Raw genomic sequence first — 26520 nt, forward strand, 5'->3', positions numbered from 1 at the left:
TTCAATTTTACCGCTAAACCATTGGATCATCTTATCGGATCTATCTATCAACATATCCGAGGGAACACAATCTACGCTTAATCTACCAACTGACCATCGATTTCGATGTTGGATTACCCAGCCATCCGGCTTGACCCGCAAGATAGATTTTATCGAACGAGAATCGCAACGTTTGTTAGCATATCCTACTGAAGGATCTTACTATTAACTTTTTTCTACATTGAATTTCTTGGTGCATTCTTCTTGCAAGATTTTTAAGGAAGGATTATTACGGGAGTCGATGAACAATTTCATTCGGATAACAGATTATTCAGTGAACTAGTTACGATCAACTGAAACAAGGAATTCGTGGGCACTTTTTGAGACAAGTATTGCCAAGTCTATCAATTATATCTGAGTCGTACCGAAAAATAAAATTATTAATAATATATTCACTACGTACATTCAAATATTCAAGACACAAAATTAATACTTGACAAATGCACCCAAAAAACAATTATTCCAAAATAAAATTAAAAAAAAAAAAAACTCACTAAGACTCCTGTCCCCAAAATTCAAAGTTCTTCGCAGCATAAATTTTTATTTCCTACAAAAAAAAAATTACCTCTCAACACTAAATACTTCCTACATTGTTATTCTTCCCCAAAACTGGATTCATCCCCAGGTCGAATATCATCAAAATCTCCCATTGGGACGGCTGCGGAGTCAGCGATTGTACACACCGCTCAAACGGAAGATCAACAAAGGCGAGGATTCGCTCGCGTCTCCCGAGTGACAACGTTGCACCGTTGCAACCGCAGACAATCGTAACGCAAAGGCATTAATTGAAACAGCGAACAGAATAACTCGGTAGACCCCGACACGTTTCCACCGGCTCGTTCGAGCGTCTAAAAACATTTACCTCCGATCCTCGAATCGGCTCGTTTCGAATACGTTCAATTTAATCCACGAGATTACACGATCAGCAACCACCCCCGATCCTACACCTCCCCCCCCCCCTTCCAGCTCTGTTCGGCATCGAAACGGCCCCTGTGCTGATTAAATTTGTAAAGGGACATTACCTCGGGGCTCGCGTAACGTGTCGGCGGTTATTAAACGTCCGTTGCCGCGTTAACGGGTTAAAGTGAACCATAAACGGGCCGCAGAACCTGATTACAAAACGTCTTTCAGCTAACCACCGCGAATATGCAAATGGACGGCCCCTCCGCGAATTCGTGGCCAGAGGTCCCCGCGTATACATCCTGTAAACGGTTGCCCTACGTACACAGAAGAGAAGTCGAGGGGTTTCGGAGGGGGATGGTAGGGAACTCCGGTTCCAAGGGACACCACTAAGACAACCCGTTTGTACGTGCAAACCAGCTCGAGGACGTTCAACCGAAATTGGTCTGCGGCTGAACCCAGATCTTCCTCTCTGTCGTGGCAGAGAAGTTCGATAAACGTGCTCCCAGGCGCCTCCCCGTGTATTGTGTGCATTGGTAGAGGCTTCCCCGTAAATCCTGCACTCGATTAGTTTTATAAATAAACGAATGTGCCCCGTAATTGGACCTCGGTGATAGCGACGGACGCGATTTCGTGGAGTTTCGTAGTTTTGAATCGTGGAAAATTACAAAATATGTTTCGAAATATCGATGTTGTAAATATATAGTGTATAAAATACAAAGATTTTCACATCTTTTTCGTAACCAGGAATTGAATTTGAAGTTCCTATGACAATTATCTATCGATAATGTTCGAACGAAGATTCCTCAAAACGCTCAAGTATTTATTTCTATCACCAATTAATTTTACAATTATAAATCAAGTTGCGCCCAAGTTAATTTCGAATACACTTGAGCATCGCACGAACTTCCCCCAAACTGTTTATTCGATGGGATTATCCGTCCAATTTCGATTCCAGAGTGGCCATTACGTCCCCCTCGTCGGGAAAAATTGGAACGTCGTTAGCGCGGTACGTTTAAGTTGACTAGTAGCAATAATGTATCCAAGGAATGCCGACAGAAATATAAAATCGCTTTCAAATTAACTGGGCTCCCATCCTGGGAATCGTAGGGAGCATCTAGGCGTCTCAGGGTTGGATCCGACGAGGCCCCCCTGCGTTTAATATCAACTTAGAATCACGGGAGCAGAACAAGAGGGCTGGTCGTTTAGAGGAGTTCGCGAATTTAAGTGGATTTTGATTAATCTCGAACTGGTGAATGCCAGTCCAGTTCTGGACAGTGCATCTACATCCTAGATTTATTACCAGCCTAACCGATGAATTCGCGATCCACCAGAAGGTGTCATCCATAGAATGATTAGGATGGGAGAAAAAATCACACGAGTCTTGCATGTGTCCTTTTCTTGAGGTAAAAGAATGCAAGACAGAAATTCGAAAAGTGCTCACGAATTATACTGAGAATGAAATTGTAATTCGACGACCAAGAGAAATTCAATAATTTTCTTAATTTAAGAATGGTATAACAGTAATTGAAAGAATCAAGTAATGATGGTAGAGTCCAGAATTATACTTTGCTCCCGTGTACGAACATGAAATCAACATGCTCTCGCTCCCACCGTTCTGAAAACTTTCGGAACAAGCCTCGTAAACTGAATCGGCTAATTGGCGGTCGGTGGCGCCGCTTACAAGGATCGATTCGATCGACCATACCAGCGGCATTGCAGACATAAACACGGTCAGACGGCAGCGTTACACCGGTGTATAATCGATTAATTCGAAATTAGTCGGTTCGATTAATCTGCGAGACACGCGGCACGCTACGGGCAAATGGCATTCTTCCCTTGGAAAACAAATAACTTCCGAACGGAACGAGCTAATCGAAGAATTCCTGCGGGAGCTTGTTCCCGAATGTTTCCAGAATGACGGAAAAATATAGAGCGATGGGTAAAAATGTTATCAATTTGGAAAATCTCAGTGTAAAAGTTGATCTTTTTTGATAAACTTTTGTGTCCAAAAATTCATACAGACGTACTATCAACCATTCCAAAAATGATATTCAATGACATCATCATCCGTGATCAACAGTATTTTGCTTGTTCAATCGCTAGTTATCGATCAGATTTATTCATTGGAACATATCGAGTAAAGGTACTGGTCGAAAGAAAGGATTGCAACCGGAAGTGCCTTTACGATCGCATCGCCGGAAGCGTACATTTTTACGATCTCCTTTTTATGAGGGACTCTCGGAAACCCCCAACCGTGCACGTAGAGAGAAGAGAATCACGTAGAGAAATTTCTTCACGCTTTTAGAATGTCATCATTTATTTGACGCGTTCGTTCACTCATTTGCCCGATCTCGCGGCACACCGAGTGCTCCATTTTCGTCCCTCCGCCTCCATTGTCTCCGTAAACTGTTTGTTGTCTGATGAAAAACCATTTCGAGGGTGACACTTTGTACTTCTTTCTGGCTGGGATTCGCTTTGTGGATATGTCATGGGGGGGGAGGGGGGGAGAGAGGCTCTTGATAAACTTTGTCTCTTATTTTCGCCCTCCTGTTGCGGTTCGTATTTTAACAATTGCAAACCGAAGTACTCGAAATAATTAGAGATGACTAAAAGTTTCGCGGTTTAATTTATTTCGACGTGAATTTTGTCGCGGAGAATGGAAAATTCTTCTAAAAATAACGATGGAGGTGTACCTTGTTGATAATAAAAGGGAGGATGTAATATAATTTATTTATTTTATATTTAATTTAATGTAATGTAACTTTAATGCCTTTATAAATCTTCACATTTTTTTTTTTTTTTTTTAGTTAGAGTCAGAGTACCACGGCGATTCGACGTGGCAGTAGAACGTGTGTCGAAAGGAAACGGACGTGTCACGGGATACGTTTTTGCTTGCAACGACGCGCTTTCGCTTCTGACCGTAGATTTATGTTTCACCTGTTTCTCTGTAGACCTTGTCATTGCATGCGAATGATGGAGTCTTGCCACGGCAACTCGAGCGTAGTGTGAAAAATGCCTAGATAACGCACAGCTTCTTTCCACCGCCTCGACGATGGCTCTTATGGTCGTCGTCGACATTGGTCGCGGTACTAACACTAACATACTTGGTACTGGTTGCTTAACACACTGGAGTTTGGATTGGATCTTTCGTATTTGAAATTTGTTTTCTAGGAAACTATTGGATTCATTTTTAATTATAGAATTTTTCTTCCACTGTAAAGAAAAAATAAAAAACCATAATACATGAAACCATAAATACATGAAACATCGCAGATCAAATAAAAAAATTTCACTTCTTCAAAGAAATATTTCATTTGCCCACTTAACTTATTTGAGAGAGTCGGAAACGGGTCAACAAGGGTCGAGAATTATTGCTTTGATTAAATGCTTGGAGGCGCGTCGCGTAATGGATACTAAAATTTTGATTAACGAATTAAACAGCGAACTCGTGAACGGACGGAAAACGAAAACGTGCACTGCGAATAAAAACACGGGGGCGATTCTAATTTTAAAGTTCATTTAATTTTAACGCGAGCTTCGCGGACGTTGCGGCGCGCAAGGACTGAATCCAGCCCCGCGTGCGGGCTTGAAAAATGTATGTTTCTCGTCGAGATTACCCGATATATCCTCAACGGACCGTTAACCGTCCCCGTGTGCAATATTTAAGCGATAACACACGCGACACCGATAAAATTAACCCTTTGCACTCGAATGTCGTTAGTTTGGCGAACTTTGTTGGGCGAGCGTGCAGAGTAAACTTCGGGGAAGTGCAATTCTTTCAAAACTAGATGCTTCCCTAAGTTTTCACATCGAAATGGGCAAGTAAATTAATGTGGGGAAATGTATGTAAAAAGATATGCGAGTTTCAAAATTAAATGGCTCATGAGATTGCGTCGAGTGCAAAGGTTAACCACCCCCCTCCTCAATTGCATTGAATTCCTTATTTTCACTGATCATTCATCCGTAACTGTGTCGCGACCGGAAACGACGATCAGCCCGCGATGATTTCATTTACATAATTGTCGATGGTTAAATACGAAACGCACTGGACCATAGTTAATCAGCCCCGAAGCTCGTTTATTATCGAGATATTAATCCATTATTGTCTACAATGCGCCGCGAACGTAAATCAAGTTGCCGAACGTAATTGCGCAAACAAATAAATCAGAATCACGCGAAACGTTGTTTGAACTCCTTACCTCAGCTGCGCGCGACTGTAAAAATCAATCGGGAACTAATTGATTGATTAATTAAACGGAATTGTTTCTGGAGGGTGCAAAGCAATTACATGGAGGATTTTTGTTGATTTAAATTTTTGCACCTCGAGTCTCTGTGTCCCCTTCCCCCCCCCCCCTACACGCATCCCACGTATCCAACACGTGTCTAGTGTCTCACGGGAAGAGTAAAAAAGAAAAGAAAAAAATAGTAGGGGGTGTAGTGCGTCCGTAGCGCAACCGTGGTCGCGCACATATAACGCAAAGACGAGAAATCAAGCCACGCGAACCCCTGGATCCCCGAAATCCCTCTGAATGCAAGCCTCCCCAAAGGAAATCCTCGCGAGATCAACGTCCTTTCAACGATCAAATCCCAATCTCCTCGGGGTGGCGAACTGAAGGAGAACTGAAAAGCATTTATCCCGCGATTTCCAGCTCTCACCCCGGTGATGCTTTCGTTGTCTGGACCACTGCTCGGCGCAGTGGTCGGCGCGACAGCGGGTCTCCTACTGGTGATCTTCGTGATAGTCCTCGCTGTGAGATTACGCTATCGACCGAGGCCCCAGGAGGACAAGGACTCTCACGACGACGGCGGCATGGCGAACCTGGCCGCGTCCGGCACCGGCAGTTCCTCTCCACATGATAAATCGTCGACCTTACCTCTCAACTCGGACAGCATCGAGAGCTTCGAGAAGGACCCCGATATAATTCCTCACGCTAATGGTAGGTAATTCGACGAGCATCTGGTGGCGCGTTTGCTGTGACCCGATGATTTGGACGAAAAATAGGCATGTTTTGGGAATATTTTAATTATTTGGAGGGAAAGGTGGTAGTTAGGTTTAACATGCCGATTACACGGGAAATCGGTCAAAGATCACGCCCGAACAAAGTTGTTCGATGTTATTTGCGCGAGACTATGATCTTCGTACTCGTCGAGCATTTAATGAAGAATAAAACGAATTGATTAACTTCAGTAAGGTTCGTCAGTGGTAGAGCTTCTCGAGCAGGCTCCAACCTAGCGGAAGAATTAATGTAACGGCATTTTACAGTAGCTGATATCACGGTCGGAGCAGCGAAGGAACCCCGGGGTAAAAAGAAATGACGGCAATTAGCTCGTTAGGTGCCGGTGGAATGGTCTCTTTTAAAAGGTTCTGTTACCCTCGGTTGCGTTACTTTGATATTTCCGTGAAATTACTGCCAGCTTTGTCAACATTGCGAGAAAAGATACGCGAGACGGCATCGTAACGAGGCGGCCAAACAATCTGTTTGAAAAGTCAACGGGAACGGGAATCAAAGAAGAAAAATTTCCGAGCAAAGTCGTCTCCCTTGTTTCTTCACTGTTTTTCATGCATGTTATCATGAATATGTACGGTGTTTATGAATATGTAATTTATTGTTTAAATCATGAATATCAATTATTATATTAATTATGCCCGTGGAACTGACGAACAGACTGAATCATATCAATACACATAGTTATAGATTAAACGTATAATTATTCTTCGTTTATATATCTGATTCTTAATCCAGACATAAACCCAATAACCAAAAACATCAAAAAATTTAATATCTATAAAATCTAATGAACATACTAAACCATATCTAAATACGTAAGTATTATTTATCTACATATATCCAATTCTATCCACCAATAATATTAAACTAATGACTGCGTCAATTAAAGCAATTATAAATTGCAATGTAACCTGTAATAACCACAATATAATATTCTGAGACTTGTCAAGAATAAACCACTCGCCAGCCAACATGTTAAAGAGCCAATTACTTCGACGACGAGAAGTCCTTGCAAATAACCTGCAGAACTGTTAACAATCATTTTGAACTGTTTTTCCACAGAAAATTCTTACGCGGAACTGTGCAAGGGTACTTCACCGCGTTACGTTTTACACCAGCCACGAACGGACGCAAGTACTTTTGCCAATGTCAATAACGTGAGTACGAATTGCATTAATTGAATTGCGCACCCGACGTTGCACCGTGTACCACACGTGTCGCGAATGAAATAAATAGGAAAAAGCTTGAATTAAAAAGAAGGAGAAAGATGCTTGAATAAAATGAAAACTTTCGAGGGTTGACTCTCGTAACTTTTGAACTGTCGTGGTTTTCCTTGTTACTTCTCGTTAGAGGCACATTTTAACCTCGAGCACATTTTTATTCGTCGACTCGACAGTTTTTACACCGTGTTACACGATTAACGTCAAATCCTATTATTCCTATTATTTTCAAAATTGATTGCAACTGTAACTTCTGACTTGATAATTCCACATTCTCCCATGTACAAAATTTCCACTTTAACGCTAATCATCTCGAACATCAACCAATTAAAATAAATTAAAAATTAAAGGAGTAATTATACTGTGTTTAAAGTAATGATTGGCTTTAATTATAATTTGAAGTACTTATAACTATTTTATTTTAGCTACCCATCCTCTGTGTAGAAGCACAGTTGGTAATAAATCTAATGCCAACCGACTTCATTTCTCTGGAATCGTTAAAAATACCACGAGTATTTCAAATATGAAAGTTACGAGAGCTGAGCTATAACTTACTCGACAAATTAATAGGTAACCAACTTATGCGATTTCCAGGGATCAGAGCTAACGTATGCCGAACTAACGCTCCGAAGCAACCGACGAATACCGCCTAATTGTTATCAGTCAGTCCAAGTACCCAATATACAACGACCACAACTGCTACCCATGTCGACCCTAACGCGTAGGCAGCCAATCCAGGAACCAACGATTTACGCGCAAGTCGCCAGTCATTCCAAGCCGATTTACGTGCCACCCCCGCATCCGTACATGAGTCGTACCAACGACGAAACCACGGCAGAAACCCCATTAATCGGACACGACAATAAGGTGACAACTAATGTACGGTGAAGTCTTTGTTGCACGAGTAATTTACAGTTTGAACGCATATCGTACCCCAAAGCCTCCAGCAAATAACGTTGAAGAGTACTCTTAAATCTACATCTAACATATTAAGTCAAAAAAGGACTACTAGATTCTTCGTCAAACCCGTGATTCCGATCTAAAATATGCCTGAATATAAAATTCCAACATTTTCCAGATCACCACGATCAGCCAATCGGGCAGTTCGCTGTGGCGCACCGACACACCCCCAACCTCGAACGCGCCAACGACATGATTCTAAGATCGCTCGATCTCGATCGACGCAACATTTTGCTCTTAAACGTTTCTCGACGCACCCGTTAATAAAAAGTTAAACTCTTTAATAAAAGGTAAAAAAAATTGAACAAAAAAAGAAAAAGAAGAAGAAAAGGTAACACGATAATGTAAGAGAACTAAAACGAACGACGTTCCTCGTATCTCGTTCGCGCGGAACGTCGTGCGACGTGTATCGTTATAAACTTCTCGTACGAACGTTACAGAAGGTTCATTGAACGGTGAACGGATGAAAGTAATTTAACCAAACAAAAACGAAAAATGGAAAAAAAAAAATGAAAATGTTTTGCGCGAAGTATAGTACGAATATATTATATATACTTTCCGAATGATTCGTGATAAACTTGTTATCGTAACGAGAGGATGGACCGTCGTCTCTCGACGTGGTTTCGAGAGATCATGATCCTAATCTCGAGGTAGTGAGACCACAGAGTTCTCTTACAGAGGCCTAACTTCGACGTTGTTGTGATTTTGGAAATTATTTATTTGTTATGACAAAGTAGTTAGAAAAAATTGATTCTTGTAATATTTTCAACATGTCCCCGCGCTCTGCACTGTCTGGGAAGATCTGGCAACACTGCCTGGAAGGATATATGAAGTAACTTCTAAGATTTAGGAATTGCAGGGCCCTAATTAATTAGGATATTTTCCACGTTCACAGCCAAGGCTTGGTTTAGTGAAATGAGTGGGACATTTGGTAATTGTTTAGTAAACTTTCATATGAAGAAAAGTTTCATGTGAGTGGTTTTAGTGGAAGTTCGGCATCTGTAACATTACTCTGTGGTAAGACCTTTCTGTTTCGCGGGTGAAACGACCGATGGCGCAGCGATCGGCAGTAATGGTTTTAAATATATCGGAGAGCGTCAAATTGGCGGGCCCTTTCCAGCCGTCCGTAATGAAAAAAGATATAAAAAAAATGATAACGAAAAACGAAACGAGATCTCGAGGAACTGCATACTATCTTTTCTGCCGCGATTCGTCGACTCGACGATTAAATTATCTAAACGCGGTTACATTGCACACTTCGATTTAATTCAAATACAAAGAATGTCTATACAAGGAAAAAATAAATGCAATAAAAGTTTCCCATGGGAATATATTTGATACGATAATCGTCTTATCTGTATATTTGTTTTTCATTTGCATTTCGTTATTATAAATACGAAATTAGCGAAGGAAATGTTGTATAAATCTTGTCGAGACTGTTATCTTATCAGATATATTTTATAATACGAAATAACATCCAGAATTATCTATTATCATTCATTGAGATATTCACAACGTTTTTATTACTGCAACAATGTTCTCAAGTAAGAATTACTGCTATACAATCAAGACGATGAATTTGTTTCGTTTAGTATTACGTTTGCGGAGTGAAGTTGAAAGGGGAGAGAGAGAGAGTGATAGTTCTATGATGATGATGATGATGATGATGATCGTCGAAAATTGATATGAAGTGTTTTTTCAGCGGCTTAATTATTTATTGTTGGACATAAGCGACGCGAAATTTCCGTGTACGGTACGGGTCTAGATAAATGCGGTGTTATTGTAACAATGTTATGTAACCGTGGATAGAGATTTTAAAAATGAAAAAATTTTGACGATTTCCGAAGTAATATACATATATATAAATATATACGCGTCTGTTGGTTATCTTAGACTCATTCTGTATGTACGATCGTTGCTCATTTTGAAGCTTTAATCGCCGTAAGGGGAGACATGGTTCTTTTTTCCCTTGAATGTAGTAGTTACCCGACATTTCCATAATAATCTTTATTTAGCCTAAATCGTTTAAGTTAAAATGTTACGGGTGTAAGGTGATCGTATTCTTCCATCGAATTGGAAAGTATCGCGAGTAAAGTAAATAAGAAGGCAAGAACAACACATTCTGTTGCCATTTCTAGGGAGTTATTAGAATTTCATGTATAGAAGCTCTGTCGTAACCAAAGTATCATTTCTTATTTTCAATGATGAGCTATGCATTGAAACTATTCTTTTATTTTAATGAATTTTTTTTATATCAACGGTACATGCCGATATTTTAATATCAATCTATGATAATTTTACTAATATAATATTATTAGTTGCGTATTGATTTCGTATTGACTAATTTATGCTAAGTTTCTATTTAATTTTCTACTAACTATGCAAGGATTTTAGCAGTATTTTCAACCTACATTCTTTAGATACTTGTTTACCTTTATTATATATTTATTGTACTATATAGGAGAATATTATTTATAGTCTGTAAGGGAATATTTGTTACGCGGGGTCTTCTCACTTTAACGCTCCAAAAAATGGATCATTTTTGAGAATTTTTAATATTTACTTCGTCCAGTTATAAATATAAGTATTCTTACACAATTTTAAAGTCTGACGTAATACGATCATTTGTAACTAAATTTTTATACTTTACTACAATGTGATTTTCCTGATGAAAATAAATGGTTAATAACAAATAATTATTCATGATTTATAATTATGGACAAAAAATGTTCCATTTTTTTGAAAACCCTAAATTGCGAAGACTCCTCAAGCGCTACAGATATGATCACCCTACGTTATAGTCGAATTATGGTTGCACATCGGAAGTGTCAGAAGAAGAAAGTGTACAAGAAGATTCTCATTACGTAACACGTGCCATAACCGCAGCAGCCAAACGGCGCTGCGCCTCGAATTAAATTCGAGATTGTTCCATACCTTTATAGTATATGCAAAATCGTCTAGCGTTATTTCGACCGAAGATGGGCAAAATTTTAAAAAACTAACACAAGATAAACAATATCTCACATGTTATTTGCTCAATAAAAAGTAACAAAGTAAATCGTTGACTTCCAAACTCTTTGAAAGGATTTAAAATAAAAAATTATAAATTTCTTGAACTAAAAGATTTAATAAATATTTGACATGATCCAATGGAAAACACTGATCTAAATCATATTTCACGTTCAGACCTTTGATTCAACGAATAAAAGCTCATCGGAATAACCATACAATCGAATAAAATAGCACGAAATTTTCATTCGTATCTATTAAACGAATAAAATTCTGCCCGTCTCCGATATTCCAGCTCGTTTCACTTGCTGCATCTTCGAGCTTCGTGTTTACTTTCGCCCACGGTATAAGTAATCGAATCGTTTGCGCGTTCTGGAACAGTTAACAGGTCATTGAACTTTCTTTCGACTTGCCAGACCATGGATAACTTGTAAACGACTCTCCAAATCGCGAAAGCACATTCCACTGTTTGCGTCGAGATCCGAGTTAACGACAGGAACGGTCGTTTGACCTAAGAAGCCGAATTCTAATATTTTTAAGCTCGCGTTTACTCGCAAAGAAAACACGACTATCGATAATATTGTAGCTCTACGTACCATTACATTACTTTAGTCAACGACACACCTACATCTATTTAAAGAAAACAAAAAAAAAAAAAAATAATGCTTACAACCAATTAAACGTTTCTTCCCATTCGATCGATTACTGAATTTTCTCGTAAGCTCGATTAAATCACAATACGAATTTTATACCGTTTTTTATAATCGAATGTACGCCCGGATACGTTTCGCGAACGTTCTGATGTTTCATGTTCGTCTCTGCGTGACTTCGGAAACGTGGCGGTGGCGAGATGTTTTGACCGTTCAAGGCCACAGAATCACTCCACCTCCAATCGCTCACCTCCACCCACAGCGATAAGACGTGAGCTTTAGAAGGCTACAGGGGGCTCCGAGATTTAATTAGAGACTGTTCGATTATATTATATTAATGAAGAACTAGTGTAAAATAATAAGGACTAATGGTTGGCAGTCTCCGATGCAAGCGTTATTTATTATAACGTTGAAAGTGATGGGTTCGAGTCCCCTTCTACGATTATGAACATTAAAAATGTTCGAATATATAAAAGAGTATAATGAAAGAAGTAGCCTTGAGCAGTCGAAATATATTACTTCTACTACAGCGTGAGTATAAAGCCACCTAACCCAGACGAAAGAACCAGAACGAGCGAGGGCACATGTGCTCGGGTGTGTAAACGCCAAGATTCGAGCACATGTGCCTTTGGTCGCCTTGGTTCTTTGGTTTCAATGTGAACGATTTGTCGCGTCGCGGGTTGAGAACTAGAAACTCGATTTACTCGACATTCGACTCCCCTGACCGATGACAAACGATCTGCTCACCAGCAAAATATTCTTAATAATCACGAATTGATCAGGGTTTTCGGGTAAGCACACGTGAAATTAAAAAGAAAATTGTACTATCGAACGTTCTTCAATGCTATTCGAATTCGCGCGCATGTGAGGCTAGAAATACAGGCGAACACACCGGCGTGAAAATAACGCGAAAATAGAAGAGATAACTGTGGAGATGATAAAGGTAGAAGATGGAAGAAATATTCAGTATTTTGTCAAAAATTCATATTACCAGTGTAACAAAAGACTTTGATATATTGTTAGTATGCGTTGTAGGTATTACAGAATGAATTTAAATATAAATATACACACACTATACAAGCATACGCATCTATAAACGTGTGTACGTATAAGAGGTTAATTAAGATCTTATAATTTTAAATGACTTTTAATATAGGTTTACTTGTGTAAAATAAGAAAAAAAAAATAATTGTGCTCAATAAATTTCAATAAATAACGATTTTGCCTATGCCAATAACGATCATTATTGTAATTATTTTTGTATAGAGACGTAAGACGATATTATCTGGATATTATAAATACATTATAAGTAATGTAAGTATAATAGTGAACGCAGCATATGTGTAATAAAGGTGTTTAACATTGCATATTATGTGTCTGTAATGTCCTGTATAAGTCGATAACGTTATTCTTTTCTACTCGAAAATTAAGGAATCTATCAACACTACTCTATGCCGATTGATTATTATCTAACAGTAGTGAAATAGCACTTTACCGACTTCTGTGTTATCTACCAGTGATATAGCGCTGTATCGACCGCTTTGTTATCTACCAGTGATATAGCATTGTATGCTCCCTCTCATTATATAAACTTAGAATCATTACATGAACATTAATCTCGAAGCAATTCTAATTCGTAATAATAAGATAATTAAATTTGAAAAAAAATTATTTGCACGACCGATAGCAGTAGGAATCTATATTGTAGCATATGTTAATAGTAGTGAATTACTTTATCGATAAAGCTAGCACGAACCCAAATTACTCTAAATCACGTTACCGACCAAACAGACTACATTATCAGACTAGTTGGTACAGGCAACCAGCAAATAGCAGAGAAATAATGAAACGAAGACAAATTATTTTTATTTACCGACCGACGAAGTAGAGGGAGAATGACGAAACCAAATTGTTTTAATCTAATCAATATATTACACTTTTTTTTATATATATACAAAAACATATGACTCATCGTATGCTTAATCTTGGATTTACATCTTACTGCAAATCAGTGATATTAAAGACTATGAAAAGGAAGATATAATACACGTAATAAATTGAAAGCGAATCAGTACAATCATCTGCTCACGATCCTCTGGCAAATTATCGGTGAGTTATTCTTCGTTGAAATAACAGGAATATACGCAATCGCTTATTTTTTACAACGGCCCATCGTATAATTTTAATTACCGATACTGTCGACAAATTAGTCGGTTTTCATCGGATTCAATCATTCTTCGCAAATATATAGTAGTTTACTTGGCTAAACAATGACGTAATATACAGTCTCAGGTGAAATTGTTCGCGATTCCGTGTTTGTTCGAACATTTCGTATCTACAGAGAATGATAATAGATTTCTTCATAAAAATATATCGGTGCCACTCCACTCCGATGAACGTTATCTTTTACTTTGTACAAGAAATTTCATTATCGAGCGTGTACCCCGTAAAGCGACTTTAAATCGCTGCAGATGAACGACAGTCCTCGTTCCTTTGTTTCTCCACACGTTTACACGAATGGAAGACAGTTCCGTAGAACGAATCGCGTAAGGAATGAAAAATACGGAACCTATTTTATTATATTACACTTGTGGAAAGAAAAAAGTGATTGTACATCGTTTTACAGTCGTCAACGTAGCGAAACGTGTTCAGCACGTGTCACGTGCCGTGTTCGAAACTCTTTTGAGCTTGTATATCCAAAACAGGAATTCAGAGTACCGCGATTATTACGAAATAATCATTTACTTCCGTGTTGCCGGTAATAAACTACTTCTAGCGGAGACACTCCAATAGAGACTGTTCAGATTCCGTAATATTAAGTACAGGATTGAGTTATATACGCAGGAATTATTTAAAGATGTATGGATAAGCATACATAAATAGTATTCATAAAAATAAAGAGTATCTGAGGCATGAAGGAACATCACCCAACACGCCGATTTTTATGAAACTTTGCACACAGATAGAGTATTGAAAAATATTAGACACGTATCATTTTGTACCAGCTGATATTTCCATTCAAGAGGCGAAAATTAACCCCAAAGTGTTCGATCAAATACTTTCTTAAATAAATTTCGTAGATGCCAAGAGAACTAGAAAATAATGTTAAAAGTGACAATATTTTGATTTGTAACTAGTTGGATAAATTTTTTAAATAAATATTTCTAACGAAATATCCGTTTGTTGAACAAAAATTAATCGATTTAAATAAACGAAATCGATGAATGCAAATAGTTTACCAATTTCCGAATTTCATTAGCAACAATATTTTGCAGTCTGCAACTGGTTTTTTAACATTATTCTCTAGCAAAAGTCTCTTCCCTGTTATTAAGACCTATGGTTAGTCCAATGAAGATTCACTTCTACTTCTGGATTAGTCCCTGTACGGAATATTTTTATAATTACAGGTTCGCATACACTTGTATCTTTAAAATGAAAAATAGGGTTTCTATTGATAAGTAGTTCACACACGCACACAGATGAGCGCAGAGGTGGGAAATTCATTTTAAAAAATACCGCGGACGTGTGACAAAAATAATTTTCATTTCACCGGGCACCGTTTCGAGAACTTATGTATAAAAGTAGTTTTTAACGGTTAATTGGCATTGAGTGGTTTGAAGGGACGTTCTACGAAGTCCCGAGATAGTTTTTAGGAATTCGAACTGGCGAAGCGACTTTTACAGCTGTATAATACAAAAGTTAGAGACCTCGGTTAAAGCGTTCGCTCATTTATTCGAATGGCGGAATATCGAGGGCCTAGAGTACGTATTACGAACCAAGGATTGACAACGCCCAGCAGAGTACGAATGTTTAAAATTGTTTGGTCCTTACGTTCCCTCTACTGTACAGTTTCCTTAAATAAATAACACCACGCTAAAACGACTCTCGTTCACCCCCTTCTCATTAGACAAGACTTAACATTGGAACAACGATCTCTTGTTATTACTTTACACTAAATTATCTACACACTCTGCAGTAATCTCGCAGAGCTTTACGTCGAGGCGTGTGTTCACGTGACATTGAGGTCGTGGCAAGATTAAACACACATATCAGAGTAAATCATTTACAAAGAAAGGGAAATCTGAAATCTGAAAATTTACATAGAGAGAGAAGAATTGATAATTAGTATTGTAGGGAGAAAGAAATGTTACACTCGATTTTTCTTTCGTTCTACCTACTATACATTATCATTGGAAAAATATCGCCACAGTGCTACCATACAATTTTATTAAGCACAGCTTGTTATATTGTCTCGGATCACTTTTGTATGTGATCATTTGTCGTGGAAAAATCACTTTTTTGGGGTGGTAAAGAATTTCCACATTAGTTATTCGTAACAACAAATATCGTAACTCGATGTCACGCTAACTCACGCCTTGTTGGTGTTGGAAATTCTGCAGGAATTCGAGCAAATCGCGGACAATCGTCTCGGACGTTAGGTCGCTTAAATTAATTACAATTGTGTACCTAGGATTACGTGGACTGATCGTGACTAGACAAGTGAATGAGAAAGGAATACGTGAAATCATTTTTACTTGGAGAACAGAAAGGACAGATTTTGTCGGCTGTGCAGGATCAAATATCGAAGGCTTTTAGTTGCGAGACTCCTAAAAAATAGATGCTCTGACAAGAACTATTCTTGCCTGTAAATCATCGAACTCGATCAGGTACACAAGCGGTAATATTGTTCGTAGCTTTGCAATTCTTACGTCGCTCTTCGAAAAAAATGTCAAATTTGCACAACTTGCTTGGCACGGTTTGCGCGATTGTTTAAACGATTCAGGTCTGGGCGAGGCAAAGTCTGGTGACGCAGAATGCTATACCTTTTAACAGGATAGTGGATCGACGCAATTTATGCTTCGGAGGATACTCGTAAATGCAAATCGAGTTGTCGTTGTATACGTATACGACTTTTGTGACAATGATTCTCATATATCTATAAACGATTAATTAAATCAGTTATACTAAACTCGACATCGTTTGACTTCTGATATATTTCACACTTTTGAACTTTTCATTAATATATTAAATATGTCAGTGTAGTCTCTGTAGTATATTACAAATTCTTGTTACGACGTTAATCCTAGGACTCGTAAAATCTGAGCGACTTTGAAAGGTATTTCGAGCCTTGTTTGTATTTGTATTTGAAAAAGAGTTGAACTTCGTTCGAGGAGAAGCTTGACATTTTAAAAACTGTAGTTTCTGAAAGTAATTTTTTGAAAGAAGTGCTTTTCCTGTTCGAGGAGTCATGTTTAAAATATTTAGACGAATCTGAATCTTTTTTCTCGGATATATGGTTAATTTGAGAATACTAAGTATGATATATACAACAATTTTCTACTTTTCGAGTAAAACTATAGTAACAATTTCCTCTAATTATTCGTTCAATATTATTCAAAAAGTGAATAGATTCAATGGTTAGTACTGAAATAAGTTTCTATTTTTTAGGAGGAGAAAATAGAAAGAAAATAAATGCCACTGGCTTTCCGCGGTTAACGCCAGGCATTCCAAGATAATCATCAAGAGTCGAAGGATTAATCATCGGCAAAGGCTACAATTGTAGAATTTCCTCTCTGACGCGATCGTTCTATGATCCCACTAAAGACACGTCATACTATCACAGTCCAACTTGAAAGTTCGATACCATTATTTCACGATAATTGTTATCTACTTCAGTACGTTCTCCTAAGCAGGTAGACAGAATAATTCATCCAGCTGTTATAAAAATACAGACGTAGGCGCGCGTGGTGACGCACGTGTAAAAATCTCCGTCAAGGAAATACGTTCAGTTGCGATAGCCTAAATTCAAGAATTTTTTTCTCAACATTTAATTACAGATTTCAATCTAAAATAATGTCTTTAAATCTTGAAAAAAAGATTCTCGAATTTCGCCCATTACAACTGCCCACATCCCACTTAGCGAATTTGTTCTTCCTCCCTCGAAAAATAACGCTTCCACCACCCGGAAGAGATCTATACCCTAACGCCGACACCGTTGTCGCCCTTGATCTCCGAGACGAACTCGAACGTGGGGGTGCAAATGTCCGTGGGTGTCGGCGTGGCGAGAGGCGCCAAGCGTTTGTTTCCCCTGCCTGCCATGTCCTTGATAATGTAATTGGTACCTGGCCTGACTCTGAGCCTGCTAAGATGCAAGGACGGTTCCAGCCGCAGTATCGTGCAGGACCTGGTCGACCGATTTCGAAACACCGAATCCGTGGACTTGCTCTGGAATTCTGCCTCGTTCATCGACCTCTTCCTGCTCATCGTCGACGCGAAATGGCAAGGCGAGAGCTCCCTTTCGGAGTCTGGAGTCTGGATGGACTCGTCGTTCTCCTCGAAGGACGTGAAGATCTCCGAATCGGGCACGGACGGCGCGCTGAAGAACGACTCGCGCAAAGAAGACGTCAAGGCGTCCGGACACATGAAGGGATCCAAGGACGTCAGGTCGTTGAGGTCGCTGCCACTGTTGCACACCTGGAAATTATTCACGGAGTACGACGAGGGGAAAGTCTGGTGCTCGCCCACGTTGGACAGGATCTCCTGACTCCTTGAAGACTCCGACCACTTCGAATCCGAAGGTCTGCGCGAGCTGAACCTCGTGGAGTCGTGTTCAGCGAAGATTGGTTCTGGAAGTCTGCCCTCTCTAAACCTCTCCGAGTTCTTCATCAACGCCTCGAACAGATCTATAGGCTCTATCGAGGGCGCCAGGCCAGACAAGGGGAGGTTACTCGAGGAACCGTCTTGACTGAATGTGTCCTTGTTATCGCAATTCTCGCTGTAGTCCTCGATGTTCAGCAAGACGGATGGTATCACAGGGTCAGAATGTCTGACTGGACTTCTCCTATTGTTCAGAGGGGACTTGGATCGGTCGATATCGATTGAGGGCTTCGACGAGTCGGAGTTCCTCGTATTTTCCTCTTGTAGGGACGCTAGGGGGAGAGGATCTATGGGGCTGGGCGGTTCCGAGTGTATCGTCGGGACGTTGAGGGTCTCCATGACTCTGTAAGGCTCTAGCAACCTGACGCGAGTCATAGGTTCGATGGTGTTTATCGACTCGGAATGTTTTAGTATCTCGATGTTCCTTCTGGCCTGCAGCAACCTGGAGGCCGTGTCTCTGGGCTCCAGCTGCCGCGGCGTTGCGTGATCCAGGTGGATCACGTTGGCCAGATGGTTAGGAGTGATTATCACGTGCTTAGGGGACGTCTTCTGGCTGCTCAACAGGCTCGACCTCGCGCTGTCCGGCGTGGACGGCGACGTGTAGCTGTTCTGAAGCTTTAAATTCAAATTAGGACTCGTTCTGCCAAAAGGGTTGCTGATTTTCACTCGTGGACGGGGGTAAACGTGGAATCTCCTCTGATTCTCCAACTGTCGTGACAGCATCACGTGCTTAGCTAGACCTCCGTCGCACCTGTTGTGGTCCAAGTTCTGCACGGAGTATCTGTGCGTCTCGACCACGTTCCCGCTAGTGGGTAACCTCAGATTCACGTCGGAGGAGTGCCCTATCGCAGCTTTGATGTTAGGGTCTGACAAAGAGCAGAGATTAGAGTTTCTTCGTTTAGCATTGACTGAGTTTAGGGCATCGTTGAAGTCCTTGGTGTGCACCATGGGGCTGTCGGCGCTCAGAACAGGATCAGACATAGTGTTCATCTGCAGTGCCTTGCGATTCAAGGTTCCATCGCTCTTCAGGTTCTGATAGGAGATAAACTTAGGCTCTGACGCTTTGGAGAAGTTCTTGCTGGTGAGTCTCTTGTGGTTCAGTCGCCTCAGGTGACGAATCTTGTTGAACGTGGGGTCTAGTAGGTATTTGAGGTTCTTTATCTTATCTATGTTGTGGTTCGAGTCGATCATGTGATTGCGGTCGATTATGTACTTGAGGTCGAGCATCTTGGTCAAATCGTGGATGTCCTCGTCGACTATGTCAGAGTTTCTGCTTTTGGAGGATCCGTGATCGACGTTCTTCTCGGGCGAGATGTCCGTGTGTCTTCCTGAAGCGTTCAAGCATCGTCTGCTGGTGTACAAAGTACTGTTTGGTTTCGCAGCGAAGCAGTCCTCCACGGGATGCCTTCTGTTATCGTTGCTGTTGTTCACCTCTGCTAATTCCAGGTTCGTGTTGGAGCCGCGTCTCAAAGGGGAGCAACCGTATCGACTGGGAGTCACTCCGAATAAAGCCACTAATTTTTCAGTGATTTTTCCAGCTGCCACCCTCATCTCGCCGTGATGGAAAGCGTAGATCCACGGATTCACGCCGCTGTGAGCCATTATGGGCAGCCCGAGCCATACCACCGCCCATTCGGAGAGGATTTCCGTCCCACAGAAGATGTCCAGCAACATGCATGTCTGGAAAATTACAATTTAATTTCATCGATAGATATAGAGGATACGAATATTTATGGGACTGAGTGTATATAAAGCGTAAAAAGTGAGTATCATGGACAAGAGAAATTCTAAGAATGTCTGGACGCCCACGTTTATTTATGAGACGATTTTATTAAACTTCGCCTACAAGAAGTATCCTGTGAAACGAGCTTTTACTTAAAAAGTTAAATAGCTTTGGAACACTTCCCATAAAAATAAACAGGCTTTCAAATGTTCTTAAAATTCCTCTCTTATCTAGCACTCACTTTTCTCTTATATCTACGAGACAGATATAAAGTTTACATTTTGTTTTATCCACTCGATAAAAGTAGTTTCTGCAAAGATTGTTTCCGACGTTTTCTCCAGAGCACCATCTGATAACCTTGCAGGTTTAACCATTTTATTCCTACTTTGATTATTAAGTGAGCCGTTCATTGCACAAATCGATTAACTCCATAAGACAAAAAGTTGAGAATGCGACGAAATAATGTACATTGATTTTTGACATTCTCTTTATAATAGAATTAGCTATTCTTTATAAAATCTCCAAATTTTGATTTCATGACCAAATTAAGATAGATGCTAATGATTTCGTATACTTAAAATGTTGTTGCGTTTGCTCCAGAGATAGTTAGAATTAGGCCGAACACAGAGAAAAGTGTGTACAAGTTGATTTTCAAAGTGCAATTTAAAGTTTCGCGATATAAATGTTAAGCAGAACATGAATTTTATCGACGGAAGTTGGAGCGCACAGTCTAGAATACCTCTCGACACTTGCTCGCTCGGAAGTTGCACAGAAAATCCAATATTTTCGATACCGTTTATAAGAAAGGTAAGAATATATCAATATTAGATGGTAATATACATTTTCGCCTAATTTATGATCGCAGGAAAAATTATACGCAAGTTCTGACGAGATTATGAAAGATACAGAAAGTAAACGAGAAACGCGGGCAGGAAAGTTGTGGAAAAGGAAAACAAAGAAAAGAGAAAAAGAGGAAAAGTTCCAAAGGAAGATTTTCTTTTTTCAGTTTACTTGTGTTTTTTATTTAGCTTTCTGGCTCGCGATAGTTAGTATTCTTTCTGTATCCGCTACGATCTCGTTACACACTTGAATGTTCTCTACTTTTTAAAGTAAAGGCTAACATTATAAATAATCATTATAAATAGATGAAAAGTGCCATCTACTCCGATGCATAAATAGTCGAAGAAAATGTATAGTCCGCTAAATTGCAATCACAAAATAGAAGTTTCATAATATTGATTATTATTGAATAAATTTATTATTAGCGTTGTAACTTATTTATACGATAATTATAGCATCCAACAGAAAGTCTGATGCAAATATTTTTTCATTTGAGGATTAAATATTGTCAAGTTTTATATGTTGAATATTCAATTTGAAGTTTTTTCTTTTTCTTTTTTGCACACAGTAGAAAATACCATACTAAAGACGAATAAGGAATGTTCAATCTCTAACCGAAGAGGAAGAATTACGAGAAATTCATATCGGATGATCATTCCTCGGGTGGAAGCTTATTCAATTAACCTCTGCGGATTTCTGCGAGCCGAGATAAAACGAGCACGCGTAGGAAATACAAGGGAATTGTTTGTAATCGTCGTGACTGGGGAGTTACTTTCACGGTAGCCAGGAAAATCGTGGCAAAAAGAAAAGAACACGCTTTTGCCGCAAGTTTACAGAAGCTCGGATTCCCTCTACTCGCGGTTAGCCCGAACGCTCGTTTCCGCAACTTCTTCGCTGCGGCAATTTCGAAAGTTACGGGTCGTTTTTCACCCTTCAGCCAGACGGAAGTTTCGCCCAAAGGGGGATGGAGACAGACGCGTCACGAAAACCTCATTACGGAGCTCACCCTGTCGATTCCCGTCAATATCAATCGATCACCAGCCACCTCCTGACACGTGAGCATGTGTACTGTCAATTGAATTTTTACTCGCCTCGAATACCGACAGTGTATGCGACGAAACATCGTCATTTGAAAGAAATTTAAGTATCGCATCAAAATTCAACGTTAATGATCATTTTCACTTATTTGTGACACTTGGTATATCTTTCTTGGTCACAAGAGTGAATGCAATTTAGTTGGAATTCTTGATGGAATCAATTTTCGAAACAAATATTTTCTATCCAAGAAAGTTCAAGAACAAGTGCCCCAAGCAATAACTAAATACTCGTAACTGAATGTAACGATCTTTAAATTGTTAAAGTAATAGAAAAATACACATAGGAAAGAAAAATGTCCATTCCAGCGCGAACGCAGTGGAGTGTCTCCTAAATTTTCGCGTCAGTAGCCCCTGGAACTGCATTTTACCGGCAAAGTAGAATTGATGTCGCACGCGTCAGACACACAAGTAGTACGAGAGTAATAACAGTCAGGCGGAGCGTGGCGTTGCAGCAGCGAAGGGGTTGATCTCTAAGAATTTACACGCGCGTCGAGCCGCGGGATATAAATGGAGATTTATGTGACACGCAGGGTTCTCTCACGTGTGTTCTCTACTCACTTGAAAGGGAAGCCAGAGGATGAGAAACGCGCCGACCGTGACTGCCAGTGTTTGACCGTAACGCGGCAATGCCATGGTCTGCGTTTGATGCCTGAACGACAGTTCCACCGTATAAATCGCACGTGCGTGTGCACGAGCCACCAGGTACACGTACATGTAGCAACCCAGAAGCACGAGGGCGCTTGGCGCCCATACGGCGACCACCAGGAACACCCTCACAGGCGGAAGCACCGCTGCCCCGAACCTGCAGTTCCCGCTGCAATAGAAACCCAATCAATGTTACTCGTTAGCCGGTTTTCGTTATGCAACCATTCGACTTTCGTCTAATTAGTTTCATTCTTTATCCCCTCGTGTACGCGTTCACTCACACGTGAGGCACGTGGGGCCAGAATGACTAGCGTCCGACGTTGATTCGCTTGCGAAACGAACGAAATTGTTTTCGTTTGTTTCTTCATTTAGAAAGTTCAATAGGAACGAGCGAGTAATCAACGTTTTAAATTACCGAGGTTTTGGAGTCCTTTACGGAACTACTAAAAGTTATTTCAAATAATTATTAATCTTCTAGTCGCATGAATCCAACCAGAACACGCCCGCAACTGTGTTCATTCGTATCGGTTGCTACAGACAATCCGTATCCGAGTAACTTTTAGTATCGAAGTTCGCTCAAATTTAATACCAGATGCTACCCCTAATATCCGTTGGGGCAGATATTGGGGATCGAGGGAATCCTCATAGAATCTAACGTTTCAACAATCCGCGCCCCCCACGCGTTTTGCACAGTAATTCGATTACCTCGACGGTTGTAACGGAAAAGTGAATTGTCATGGCAAACGATGTTGAAGACGATAACGGGCGAACGATAAAACGAGTTTAATCTGGTGGCCTCTATCGAGTGGAGGTTCTACTTTGCGTTTCGTTTTGTTTGTTGGCTCGCACAGTTGCGAGTTTACGAGCCCTCGTATAAGACGAGATGGCAAATAGACAGGAAACTTGATAAAAGACAAAGTACTCGCGTCATCTGTCGACTCGTGTCCATGGTAACTCGACACCGTTGTAGAATATTTATAAACAAGAGAAGATTGATGAATATTCAATAGAAAGTATTTTCTGGATTCGCGTGACGTACATTTTTGGTTCGATATCCGTTGGTGTTTTGGACAATCTGTGTAAACCCAAAATAAAAATGGATTCGTAACGATACTTTTATTAAAAGACATTATTCTTTTAATATATCAGTAGAATTGCATATTGTATTAAAAAATGTATTTAATGCAAATATATTAATTACATTAGTAGTCTTCAATATGAATATAAAAAAATGAGTAAATTCGTGACAATACTTGTATCGATGAGAATAATTCTTTAAATAGAACTTATTATGTTGGGAGAAGCATTGACAAGGTCGCGGAACATTTTCTAATTTAATTTTGTACAAAGAAAAAAAGAAAGGAGTTTAATTAGAGTAACATGCGCTTTGACGGAGAATTTTAAACGCTTCAAGGACGATCTAAGTGAAATAAAATACCATCGTCATGTCAAGCTAGGTATCATTGAATCGATCAACTCGTGTATCGTTAATCGTGACACAGGCTTGGCACGATAGAATCGCGTGACTCACACTCTAATTTAACAGGGAAAATGGCAATTGCCAACTCAAACATAATTCCAATGATATTATTACATTTACCACGTTTTGTCTATGTATTATGGTCTGAAATAAAATTCTACGAAGAAGGATTACAGGTTCAAGAATGATCCTCACCTGTGAGGTTGGGTCTCGCCTATGGTCTTCGCGTAAATCAACGGCGAGAGGCCCACGGCGATCGCGTAGATCCAGAAGACAGCGATGTACTTCTCGATGCTACTGTGGGTGATGATGTTCTTGTATCTGAGGGGTTGCGCCAGCGAAGTTAGGCGATCGACGGCGATGGCCACGGTCACCAGGACGCTCACGCTGCACAGCGCGATCGCTATGCAGTAAGGGATTATGCACAAAGTGGACACGCCATTCTCCGGGAGACCGGACAGCTCCAGCTGCATCCCAAAGGGCATAAACACTCCAATCTGCGTCAAAGTAATATTGCATTTACTATGTGCACGATTTGACACCAGATATCGACAAATATCCGAGACTGGTTCTATGAAAAGCTGGCTAAATGATGTAACAACACTTTCCTGACATTGGCAGTTAATCGCTAGTATTGGATTATCGACCAGTAGGATGTGATCGAGTCAATTATCGACCTGGGGGTCGAATGAATTCCTGCTGGGGTCATTTCTGACTGAAGATTACGTCTTTCCATATTACAAAATAGAATGTGATATTTTCTAAACCCCTGATTAAGATTATCAAAAAAATTGTACGGTCTAATAGGATTTAGAGATCACCATGTTGAGGTTCACGATTTTCTGACGACAGTAACTCGTTTCTATAGAAGTCTTTTAACGCTTACCCCGAAGTCGCTGACGGCCAAGGAGACCAGGAGGTAATTGGATGCAGTCCGTAGCCTCTTGTATCTATAGAACGCCGCCAGAATAATGGAGTTTCCCGTGATGGTGATTGGTGCTAAAATGCAGACTATTGACACCGCCAAAACCACCGAAATTGGATTGACATCCAGCCGCGTATCGATCTTGGTAACCGTCGGCAGAAGGGCGGTCGTCAATTCCCCGGAAACGGTGGATGGCAGCGGGTCGGTAGCGGGCGTTGACATTGTAATTTCCAAGCTTCGAAGCCGTTTTCCCTACGGCTTTGCCACTTCAAGTAAGATTCCGCTCGTAGACGCGTCCTTCGTAGGACGACATGACGCATTCGGCCAAGGTGATGGAAATTTCACGCGATTTCAGCTAGTCGATCTCCTCGTCTTGTCGACGTAATGCGTTATCCTTCATCTTGTTGTAATAGAAACACCCTAAAAACGAGAATTATCGGATATCGCGAATTTGATTTTTTCAGCTATCGATGATTGGTAACAGAGAAACCTTATTGCAGAGCTATATCGATAGAGCGATCTATATCACCAGAAGAGCAGACTGTTTTACTAATCAAGAGTTCTACATTACCGACCCTTATCGACAGATCACTCTGCATTACCAAGTAAATGGTCCAACTTTTTGTGGTTACAGCTGTAAGTACCTCTGAGATTTATTTGTGTATATTTTTATATATTTTGTACATATAGTAGGGGGAATGAGTACCGTCTATGGGTAATGTATCGTGCTCCTTCGGTGAGCATCGGTAATACAGAATTCGGTGATGTAGATTACATTCAAACGATATAGAAGCTAAACTAGAGATCCTCAACTCTAATATTTTACAATCTAAATTTGAAGAGTTCTAAACGTTTATGACTCAAACTCTGCGAGCCCCAGTCTCGAGGCTCGTTTTAGTAACATTAAATCACATCCAGAAAGAAGGATGACTTTTACTAACCTTCCACGCTTTCACGCGAATCGTTCAGAGCCATATTAGACTTCAAAGTTCGCCTCTAATATCTCCGCTGCTCCGAATCGCGATCGAAGGCCGTGACGATGGGTTAGTCGTGAAATTGCCATCAGTTGAAGACAAACGCAGTGGCATCTGGATGGAACCCGGAAATTACTCGATTTCGGTAACGGTCCCACCCTTGACCCCGTTCTCTTCTATCGCCGTTTTGGCCGCGACTTTTACGACTTCCACCGCTTCACCTTTGCCTCGAACTTTCTGAAACAAACATCCGCATTCTGTTACGATTACCCCTCTGGTTACGAAACGCTTTTTAATGGCGCGGTCGCACCGTCGCTAAATCAGACGTTGCACGCGATTACGCGCAACAGCTGTGCATACAGCGTGTTTGGCGATCTCGCGGAATGCAT

The 26520-nt window shown here is 40.3% G+C and overlaps 2 protein-coding genes across 7 annotated transcripts in view; one reads left to right on the top strand and one right to left on the bottom strand.

The window, feature by feature from the left end:
* Positions 1–8390, top strand: part of LOC128893435 (hemicentin-2-like) — a 287387-nt gene extending 278997 nt beyond the window's left edge. For 4 of the 6 annotated variants that reach the window (XM_054154348.1, XM_054154352.1, XM_054154349.1 and 1 more), the window contains 4 exons: positions 5592–5879; positions 7014–7108; positions 7766–8050; positions 8250–8390. In XM_054154348.1, the coding sequence (XP_054010323.1) occupies positions 5592–5879; positions 7014–7108; positions 7766–8050; positions 8250–8327 (746 nt within the window). In that variant the 3' untranslated portion in view covers positions 8328–8390. The remainder of the gene's footprint in view (positions 1–5591; positions 5880–7013; positions 7109–7765; positions 8051–8249) is intronic. The other 2 variants (XM_054154350.1, XM_054154351.1) reach the window with 1 other exon arrangement.
* A 5317-nt stretch (positions 8391–13707) lies between these two features.
* On the bottom strand, positions 13708–26352 carry LOC128893434 (uncharacterized). Its single transcript, XM_054154347.1, has 5 exons — positions 26099–26352; positions 25119–25577; positions 24428–24729; positions 22666–22921; positions 13708–20127 (listed from the first exon to the last, which is right to left on the bottom strand). Exons 2-5 carry the CDS (start codon positions 25377–25379, stop codon positions 17764–17766), a joined length of 3183 nt encoding a protein of 1060 aa, XP_054010322.1. The 5' UTR covers positions 25380–25577; positions 26099–26352; the 3' UTR covers positions 13708–17763.
* Positions 26353–26520: the final 168 nt, after the last annotated feature.

This window comes from Hylaeus anthracinus, unplaced genomic scaffold (assembly GCF_026225885.1).
Source record: "Hylaeus anthracinus isolate JK02 unplaced genomic scaffold, UHH_iyHylAnth1.0_haploid 3, whole genome shotgun sequence".
Classification (NCBI taxonomy): Eukaryota; Metazoa; Arthropoda; class Insecta; order Hymenoptera; family Colletidae; genus Hylaeus; species Hylaeus anthracinus.